An 11,041-nucleotide genomic window follows, 5' to 3' on the forward strand; every position below is an offset into this window, starting at 1 on the left:
ACAATTGACAAAAATTAAACTAACATACCTTATATAAACCATGAAACAATTATTCAAATATAATCTGTATTTATATTTGATTTATTTTACAATTGTGCATGATAAATAAAAATTAAAACTTTAAACATAATTTAATACTAAAAATATTTCTCCAAACATATTAATTTACTTTATTTGAATATTCATATTTATTTATTTATTTTTTAATGTATTTTTTCTAATATTTTGTATGCATGCATGTTTTATGATGAAACAATTATTCAAGATATTAAACTGTACATACATGTGTATTATTTACATGTGCATAACAAATGAAAGATATATGTAGTAAACAAAGCAGAATGGTCTAAAAAGGCATTCACAACTACGAACCATGATTTTGAGACAAGAAAAAACATCAGTATGTCTTTATTAAACTACATACCAAACATATCGTAAATAGTAAAACAAAAAATATACAATGACTTTACTATAATTACATATACAAAATACAATAATATATGGAGTCTTAAAATATGTTGTCTCAGTAAGGACAGAATGACAGTCCTGCTTCACATCTATTACAATATCACACCAGTATGTCATTGCCAAATACCCATACAGAATTAAAAAGCGATTTGCCCAATTCAATATCAATTCATTTAAAAACTAAACTTTAAAGGTTTCAAATGAAATTATAATAAAAAAAAACTGATAAAGGAGAAAGTGTGAAAAAAGTAAATTAAAGACGAAATTTGACATATCTATAGCGACCGATATTATTTTATTTATTATAATTATTTTGTTTTAAATTTATTTCAGAAATCCATGTCAATTCTTGGTAGTTATGATAATATCTCTGTTAGATTAAATTCTTGATATACACAATTATAACAAAAATAAAATCAATCTATGTACACGAAAAGCACACTTAAGGTAGATTCATGGTATACCGCAATCTTGGATTGAACAATCACAGTAAACAATCGGTCTAGTTATTTGCCTAAATCTTCAAATTTGGAGACAGATTTGCAATTTGATGGTTAGACTGTTTAATAATATAAAGAAAACTTGGCAATTTATTGTATAATTCAAAATAATTAAACAAATATCATTTTATTTTGCTTTTTGAATCATTTTTTTCAAATGAGCCATTTAAGGGAAGAGAACTCTTTTAGTAAAAAATTTATACTGGACAGATAGGGAATTTTTTTCTTTTTACTTGTAGCAAGAAAACAAGTTCGGTGACACCATTTTTTCTTTTTATTTTCTTAAAACATATTACAAAACCTATCTTTTCACAATTTAATTCAAAATTCTATCTCATAGATTATTTTTTATGCACACAATTGTGTTTTTCCATTAACAATCTAACCAAATGTATGCAATTTTCAACGACTCATAGCTTGAAAAATAGCACGGTGACCCCTACTTTTTATTATATTTTTGAAAAGAGCATATTAAAATCTTCATTCTGGCTAAGTATAAGAAAATTCTGTCTCAAAATAGATTTACTTATGATCTACCTTAATACAGCTTCGTTATTTATATATTTTGATATACAACATATAATAATTAAAAGATGTGGTATGATTGACAATGAAACAACTTCCAACCAAAAAGAAACAATTGACAAGGATTAAACCAACATACCTGACATAAACCCTTTAATGTCAATATATTCCTATTATAATTTATTCCTATATATACAGAAATCCATAGATATAGGCAGATGTGGTATGAGTGCCAATGAGACAATTCTCCATCCAAGTAACAATTTATAAAAGTAAACCATATAGGTAAAGGCACTGCCTTCAACACGGAGTCTTGCCTCACACTGAACAGCAAGCTATAAAGGGCAAAAAAAAATTACTAGTGTTTAACCATTCAAACTGGAAAAACAACGGTCTAATCTATATAAAAACGAGAAACGAGAAACACGTATGAACTTCATAAACAGACGACAACTTCTATACATCAGATTCCTGACTTAAGACAGGTGCAAACATTTGCAGCAGGATTAAACGTTTTATTAATACTAAACCTTCTCCCTTTTCTGAAACAATAGTATAACATCACAACAAAGAAAGACACACTATAAAATATCAATTGGAAAGTTTAACTCATTCTTAGTAGTTAGAAAATATTTCTGTTCGATTACAGTATTCATATACACAATAACAATAAAAATCTATTCAATATATGTACACGAATAGCACATTGATAAAGTTTGTCTTCATTATTTACATCTTTTGATATAAAACATATCATACTTATAAGATGTGGTATGATTGACAATGAAACAGGTGCCCACCAACAAGAAGAAACGGCAAGGATTAAACCAATATATCTTACATACACCCTTTAATGTCAATGTATACCTTTTATAATTTATTCCTATATATACAAAAATTATCATAATATTTTGTATGCATGCATAAACTTCTCTGTTACCTCTTGCATGGTTTTATGAGAATACACTATTTATCTAGTAAACAATGCGAAATAAAACAATTATTTAAGATATTAAATTGTACATGATACATGTGAATTATTTACAATTGTACATGTCGGAGTATTTTTTGCGTTATCTCTGTAAGGGCAATAAGAAAGATCTGTTTCACAGAAGCATCTATTAACAAATCACACCACTATATCATTGCCAATACCCATACAAAATTAAAAAGCAATTTGCCCAATTCAATATCTATTCATTTAAAAACTTAACTTTAAAGGTATCAAATAAATTGTTAAAAAAAAGCTGATAAAGGAGAAAGTGTGAAATTCTTAATACATGCAGTTAAAATGTAATCAGAAAATATCTCTGTTAGATTAAAGTATTGATATACACAATTATAACAAAAATAAAATCAATCAATGTACACGAAAAGCACACTTAATACAACTTCATTATTTATATATTTTGATATAAAACATATAATAATTAAAAGATGTGGTATGTATGATTGACAACGAAACAACTTTCAACAAAAAAGAAACAATTGACAAAGATATAAACCCTATATGTCAATGTATTCCTATTATAATGTATTCCTATTATAATGTATTCCTATTATAATGTATTCCTGTTTATACAAACATTTAATAAAATCTGACTGAAAGTTTAATTTTCCGATTAAAATCATTATAATACTTATAATAAATCAGTGACAATTCAAAAGACAAGGTTATAAGCAATATTTACAATGGCAATTATATTGACCAGTCAGACATCAGTTTGTCATAATAAAATATAATAATATTCCTTGTTGATCTGGATGCAGATTCAGGATCACAAAGTAATGCATGAATCTTGTTTATTAACTATGGAAGTAGGTGTAACCGAAAATGTCACCTTACTTGATTAAGTTTTCATAAATTTCTTCGCAGCTGCTTTGCTTCTTGCTCGTTTTGGCAATTCGTTTAGTCCAGTAGTTTGGTAACCAATTGAAATTCCTTGTGCACGCGCATCTTTTTGTTTAGAATCCTGAAATACAGAGCACGAAATTTATGAGCTGCCAATTTCATATTGTTATGTAGAATATGTGATCATTTTGAATGTCTACTTTTTGTTGCTTGTTCATTGTTTCTGCATAGTAAACTCTGGGTGACTATTTTGATTATTTAAAACATATGAGTTGCCGTCTCATTGGCGATTACCGAACATTCTCTCACTCAATTATTTTAATCCATCTTATAAGTTTTGCATGTGGAATAATAATGTTTCGTGTAGAAAAGTTATATGTTTTTAATATCATTGCACGAAAAGATAGACTTTGCTTGTACGTACTCTTACAGCCAATTTTATTGAGTGTGTAGCCAAAGGTAATATCTCTGGTTAACTTGCTTGTTAGCTGAACCGTGAAGTCATTGTTAGGTAAGAGTAGACTAGTCCGACAGATAACCAATCTACCTGTCTGTTGGACTAGGCTACTTCGAAAGGAGGGCAGTATCACTGACATAATAATGACTCACGGTTCAGCTAACAAACAAGCTAGCCAAAGATATTACCTTTGGCTACACCCGAATTAAAGGAAGCTATCTAATCAAAGATTATTAAATGGAAAAATGAATGTCATAACTTAAAAACACTTTTACAGACGCCGTTAAGACTTGGTTTACAGTTATATAGTATCTCTGTAAAAAAATAGTATTATATTTATTAATTATACGTTACCTCCAAAAGTTCCATTATGCACTGTAATGCCTCACATATATGTTCAACTTGAATTGCTGGTGACAACAATTCTTTCAGAGAAAGTCGGAGATGTTCACACTCACACAATACATATCCGTTCTCAAAATCATCCTTCCACCAGAAATGCTCATCACATAAATAGTCAATCAGGGATTGGTGTGGCCGAATAACGTTATCACTAGACGAAAGACATCTGTGGACAAATACTTTAACAGCATGGGCTAGCTTTTCAATTGACTTCATGTTGCCTTTTGAAAATCTTAGCAAACAATCCCGACCCTCTCTTGGAAGTTGCATACGATACGTATCCCCCAACAAGTTGGCTAAATTCTCTCCATTCAATTCCTCCAACCATTGATAAAAAGTAATTATATGACCAATTTTAATCTCTTCTGGGAAAATATTCGATTCCAAGGAAGAAATTCCAAATACAGTCTCCCACCTTTGTAGATATTCGGAAATAGGCTGTTCTGATTGAGCGCCTGTTTTTCTGATAAGAGAAAGGACTATTCCAGTATGTGTCAGCAGGTCAGATATTTGTGATGCATCTCGTTCACTCTTCTGTTCTACTTCCTTTTTTATATCTGAAGTTAACGGATATTGATCCAGATTTGATTGTAGTTCCTTTAAAAGTTCTATGGTGTTTCGGAACAAATCGTCTGTAAAGGTTATTTTCGGAAGTACTTTGACATCTATGAAGCACTTTCCGAACAAAACTTCTGCCTGCATTTCCTGTTCTATTTTTTCATAGTCAAAATCTATCTTTTGACTAAAACCATATCTGGAATCACACTGTGAAAACTGCAAATAGCGGTCATTCCATTGAAATCTTAACAAATCTTTACTTCTGACATCAAGTAACGGGACAGTTTTTGGAGTTTTTTTGATAGATTTTAAGCTATGTGCCAGGCAGAGGAAATTGTTTTGAATTTTTGCTAAACCATTGATTACTATTTGTAGCTGTGATTTTTCTCCACAAATAGCAGCGTAGTTCATCTTTGTCATTGGTTGCATTGACTCCATCAAGTAAGTATCTTCCGTATTTAAGAGCTGCCACTGACGAGACCGTATTTCATTCCAATCATTTTTGAATGACTCAAAAGACAATTTCAATACTTCTCTTCTTTTATCGTCATGCTCGTCGGCAATTAGCTTTGAAACTGTTACATCTTTAAAATCTACTTTCAGATACTTGTTACTAACATATGTAACCAATGTTAAATGCCATTTTAAAATTGATAGCATCTTTTCTGGCAAACATAGTTTATCCAGATTTTCAATTACAAGACGAAGAAAGGGAAACTCTTTTTTTGTTTTCATATGAAGATCGGAAAGCATAATGAGTTTCGAAGGTTTTTTATACACTCTGAATAATTGTGTAACAAATGTCATATTGGAACTGGATTTGCATGGCGTTATTTCTAAGACACAATTTTTTATTGACGTTTCGCTTTTACCATACAGTGACGCAGAGTGCTGCTTTGACTCTTGAATTATGATGTATCTTTCCATTACTATTTGGTGTATAAGACATTCTTGGTCTGTCATAAACCTGGTATATGCGTCTTCTACGTCTTCACATTGATGTTTAACTGTAAACAAGTTGAGGGACTTAAATAGAATACTATGTAGTAAAATGCACAAGTCATTACTGTTTAGTTGTAATAAATTTTCCAAACTTTGCCAATATTGTTGAAGCTGCATCTCTAAATAGTCTTGAATATCACCACAATCAAAACCTACACTATTTTTAATATCTTCCAGAGATATTGTTTCTAATTCCGAAGACAAAACCAGACTGCCATGTAGCAAAAATTGGAGTATGTGACCTACAACATTTGGAATAACAGAAAATTCATTTGACGACTCATTTTCGTGCACATTTTTAAACCTTGTGTATGGTACATTGGATGATGCTATTGAACGAGGCTTCATAATCAGCTGATACCAGAAGTTATCATGACTGGCTAGATTTCCAACAATACAAGCTAAATGAATTATAACCGAGATAATTTGTGTCTGTGGTGACTCAACCATCACAGATAAATTGAACATGTTGTGTTTAAAGTTCATCATTCCAAGCATTTTGTTGATAAGGTTTTTTATTTCATCAGTGATTTGTAGTTTTTGAACTAAGTTCGATAATTGTTCAGCTACTTGTGTCTCACTATCGTTTCTTTCCCTCAAACATTTAGTCATAAAGCAACTTTGAGTCAAGAGACAGACGAAATTCCATATTCCATTTCTTTCTGACAATAGTTCATTCAGTTTATTGTTCTTATGGCCTACGGAACTTATTTGAGTAAGGAACAAATTATAACACTCCTTGTCCAAGTGGAGAAATAACGGGTTGAAAACCGACGATTTCTCCACATATTTGGTCTCCCATTGGATATTTTGAAAGACAGAAATGTATGGTTCAACCCTTCTACATATATTCTGAATATGTTGATGCCCCATTCTTTGGTCAATATGTTTCATGAATAAATGAAGTATTTCCGAAGATAACAGTTCACGATACTCGCTTTTGGTACTAACGTCCATAGCCGAATTTATGTGTTGGGAAAGAATTGGGAATGTGCAGCAATTGTATTTTGTAGATTCCAGCAGGTCAACAAAAAGTGCCATAAACTTTCTTATGAATGCCAATGCAACGATAAATTTCAGGCAAAAGTCAGCTGTTTCCATAATCTGACAAGATTGAGCAAGACATTGTAGTATTTCGTCCGAACTACTGTCTACTGATTTCAAGTTTTCAATGGTGAGATATTCATCAAACGCATAATGCTCTAACGTATCCAACAATAAGATTGGTAACGACAGATTGTCCGTATTTGTGATTACAAGGTTAGTTAAATAATAATCAAAGCAGAAACTAATATTTTCCTCATCCTCAAAACTGTCCTCATCTTTCAACATGTTTACATATATGTCCATATTTTCGCTCAAATCTATGATGACTGCAAATTTAACAACTTGTCCAAAATATTTCAATGTTTGATCAAGAAATGTTTTTCTCGTAATTTCCCTTAACACAAACTTCAACGGTTCAGTATTGCCCGGTGCTGAAATCAAACAGCGCAAAATATACGAACAAAAAAGCTTCTGAAATTTCCCTTCTTCCAATGACGTTTTGAACTTTAGGTTTCTCAAAATTCTATATAAACATTTGCAAACATTCGTTGAATCCAAGTTTCCATAGCATTCAAGAATGCAGTGTCCTAAATCATTGATGTCAGTGACAGGAATGTTTTGATTTACTACACTAACATCTACCAAGTCTTGACAAAACTTCAAAGCTGTTAGTTCACATGAATCATCATGAACACTATGAGCCAAAGGAAGTACATTCCTTATTAAGCAGAGCCATTCATTAATGTCTAGGTCCTTCAATACTTCTCTTGTTGGGAGAAGTGATAAGCATACGTGTTTCACTAATTGTTCTCTTGACATTGAACTGCTTTTGTTTTGGATCATATCACATCCTGGTTGCATTTTAGCATCCCGAAGACGAGCAATCATATCATTTTCATTGTTCCTTGATGGGTTGTTATTCGTTCCAATATATGAGTTATTGGCTGTCCCCGAGGAGTCTGAAATGTTGCTTGATTCAACGTCATGAGTTGATACATTGTTCAATGTTTTAAGTTCATATTCATTTATTTCGCTACTATCGTTACAACTGATCGATAAATGTTCGTCATCATGTTGGATTTCGTTGTTTTGTGTGACAAAATAGCTCGCCTCATTTACAAATTCTTTAAACCAACTCATTGCTGGAATTGGTAAAATTGAAATATCAATTGACCGAATTAATAAATTAACCAGTTCGCATATTGCATTTATAACCTGGCCATATACCCATAAACCTGCATGCATATTTGAAACAAGACAAAGGAAATCAGCATTCTCCAGTTTGCCAAGGTCTATAAAATTTGATAATGCCCATTTAAAAATGTTAATTCTCTGTAATTCATTCGTTTCGCTCAGTATGGCAAAGGAATTGTAGTTGCAGAAATCCCGAATGAAATCCTTATTTCTATCTGTGTAGGTAAATTCTTCGGAAATGTAAAAAGCCTCGTGACAGATGAAATCAATACAACTAGTGGTTGCATTTTCAAAAAGATCGTTCGGCATTTCTTCATCTGGGTCGATGGAATTATCTAATCGAATTCGTCCTATGATTTCAAGATATTCATTTTTTCGAGAGTCAATTTGCATCATTAATAACTGACTGCAAGGCATGTAAAAGTTTAAAGGATCACTACTACACAAATAACATTCAGGACCAGAAGGCGGAGGAATATCATCGGTACTAATGTAATTTCCAGATAAAACCATTTGTTTCCATATAAGTTTTCTTTCTGGGGTACTGGCATCTTCCACAAATAGAGGATTTAATAAGTTTTGCTCAACTAATTTGAATATAAAAAGTGTGAGTGGAAGCCTGATGATTTCTTGAATACTATGTTCAAGAGCATCAATAAAAGACCCCGCCTTCAATAGTTCGTATTGATTTTTAGCCACATCGAAGCACATTGAGGTTGATCCAAAATTTTGCAGATCATAGCTAAATGATCTTTTCGTTATCCAACTAATGATATAGGCCTCAATAGTAGTGATAATTTCGCTGGAAGATTTCATCCTCGTTATCAAATCTTCAATAGTTTGAACAGAGATATGTTTAGATGTAAAGTTTATTCTAGAAAATGCCCATAATATCATGTTCCTGATATAGTCATCTAAAGGCCTGCGTTCATTTACAATTTGAACTTGATCAACACTACGGAATTGTTCAAGAAAAGTCCGAGGTGTTCTGATACTGTCTATAAACAATAATCTCCAACCAGACAGAAAGGTCAGTGGTATATCATTAGAGCCTTTTCTTTCCAAATGTACAATAATGCATATATATTTTCCTTCCTTACATAAATCTATCTTTTGAGTTCGAATATGTTTCTCTATTATTCCCTTTACAAGCAACAAGTGTTGGCTCTCTGTTGAACTAATGCAGTGCAGCAGAAATATATTATTGTCAGACTTGAAAAACTCTTCAACAGTGAGGGAAAACTGTTTTTCAGATCTAAAAGTAGCCATTTTTTCTCTCTGTAGTTTTTGCCATTGAGAAGAAGTGTCTATTAATGCATTTATTCCCGAAAATGTGTTAACAACATTTAAATATGCACAACTATCCAATTTTCCCTTTCGTTCGTTTGAATCGTATCCTGACACCATTTCCTTGTCTGCAAACAGATTCAACTGTACGTTTTCCTCCCATACTTGTGTTTGTTCTTTAAAGCTGTTGGTAAAAATCTCTTTTTCGATATCGGTGTCATCTTCTATTAATTTTGTTTCATCTAGGATGGGGTTGTCTGTCTTCTGAGTATCAATCAAAGTGCACTGTGCAATATCTAAGTATTTCGCGTCAACTGTATCCGAGTCCGTTTCTTCCTTTAAGATATCGTCTGCTGTGTCAGTTTGTTCCACTTTGTCAGTAGATTCAAAGTGTAAAATGTCAAAATAATGACATAAACCATTGTGAATAGGCAATTTCATATATTTGTTGATTGTCTGATTTATCTCAGCAGGGGTCTTCGATTTTGAAAACACACTTTCCGTTGAACGAATAATAACTTCCGGAGGAATAAGCCATAGCAAAGTATCAAATGCTAGTTGTTTAACTGTGGCGATCGATGAAGTGCATTTAGCGAGCTGTTGCGACCTGATTAAAAGCGAAATTAGCAAATTCTGGCTGTATAATGGTATCAAATCATACGGCGAGAAGGAATGATCCGGAATCGTACAAAAGTTAACCATTTCTTTATCAAGTTCATCAACTGCTTTTTTCATACTTTCTTTGTTTAGAAAGTCAGAAAATGTAACTTGTTGTTTTTCAAATCTGTTCAAAAAAGGTGGATCTGAGTAATCTAGTTTAGATTCTTCGACAAGGACTACGCATTTGAAGTTGTCATGTACTTGGCACATTGGATTGCTATAATGTCCTAATGCTACTCTACAATGTTTCTTCTTCCCGACAACTGTATAATTTTGATTTAGCATGTCGTATAAACTGCCGTATATCGATTCAAGATCCTTCAGTATCAAAACCATACCTTGTTCCATACAAAGAATTATTCGGCTAAGAATTCTATAGTTGTAAGCATCAGTTAAGTCATCATCAAATCTACTACCAAAAATAAAGTCAAAAGGCATTCTTAATTCATTTAGTTGATTTTCAAGAATGCTGACCACTGCGTCCCCATTCGTTATTAGCATTAAATGACGACATGAATTGTCTCTTATATTTTCAGCAATGAGCTTTATAACCGGTATTTCTTTTGGAGTAATTCCTAGTATATACTTCCTAAATATTTCCAAAATTTAATTTTTTTCTGTTGGGAGACCACCAAAATTCCGCAAGATGCCTGTCAGAATAACTTCACGTACTTCATTGCTATCTGTGTTTTCACTTATATCTATATTCCTTCCCAAATATTTGATGAGAGAATAAAAGTCGCGGAGTCCATGGAAATTGGGAAACTTCAGCTCGTGCAAATAATATTCATTATACGCTTTTGCTATTCCCTCAAGTAATTCAGTGCGGTCTGCTTGTTGTTCACTGGTATGTTTCTTATCAAGACTAAATGCACCTACTTCTTGACTAGGTATCATGCTTTCGCTTATTGATTTTCCAGTATAGATAAGATCGTCTAGATCCATATCTGGTCTTGATAAATGAATTGCTCTATTCATCTTTGCAGCATCTAAGGCCCAATTAGAAATTCCTACCACTGCAACTTTTAGTTGTTCGTCTTGACGTTCTATCAGGCCATGGAGCACTTTCAGTGGGTTGAATTTTGATAT

General features: G+C 32.2%; 1 protein-coding gene across 1 annotated transcript; it reads right to left on the reverse strand.

Moving 5' to 3' along the window:
- Nucleotides 1-2,412: 2,412 nt before the first annotated feature.
- LOC139487570 (uncharacterized) lies at nucleotides 2,413-10,543 on the reverse strand. The gene is made up of 2 exons (XM_071272458.1): nucleotides 4,157-10,543; nucleotides 2,413-3,466 (listed from the first exon to the last, which is right to left on the reverse strand). Exons 1-2 carry the CDS (start codon nucleotides 10,451-10,453, stop codon nucleotides 3,344-3,346), a joined length of 6,420 nt encoding a protein of 2,139 aa, XP_071128559.1. The 5' UTR covers nucleotides 10,454-10,543; the 3' UTR covers nucleotides 2,413-3,343.
- Between the last annotated feature and the right edge of the window lie 498 nt (nucleotides 10,544-11,041).

Source organism: Mytilus edulis, chromosome 9 (genome assembly GCF_963676685.1).
Source record: "Mytilus edulis chromosome 9, xbMytEdul2.2, whole genome shotgun sequence".
Classification (NCBI taxonomy): domain Eukaryota; kingdom Metazoa; phylum Mollusca; class Bivalvia; order Mytilida; family Mytilidae; genus Mytilus; species Mytilus edulis.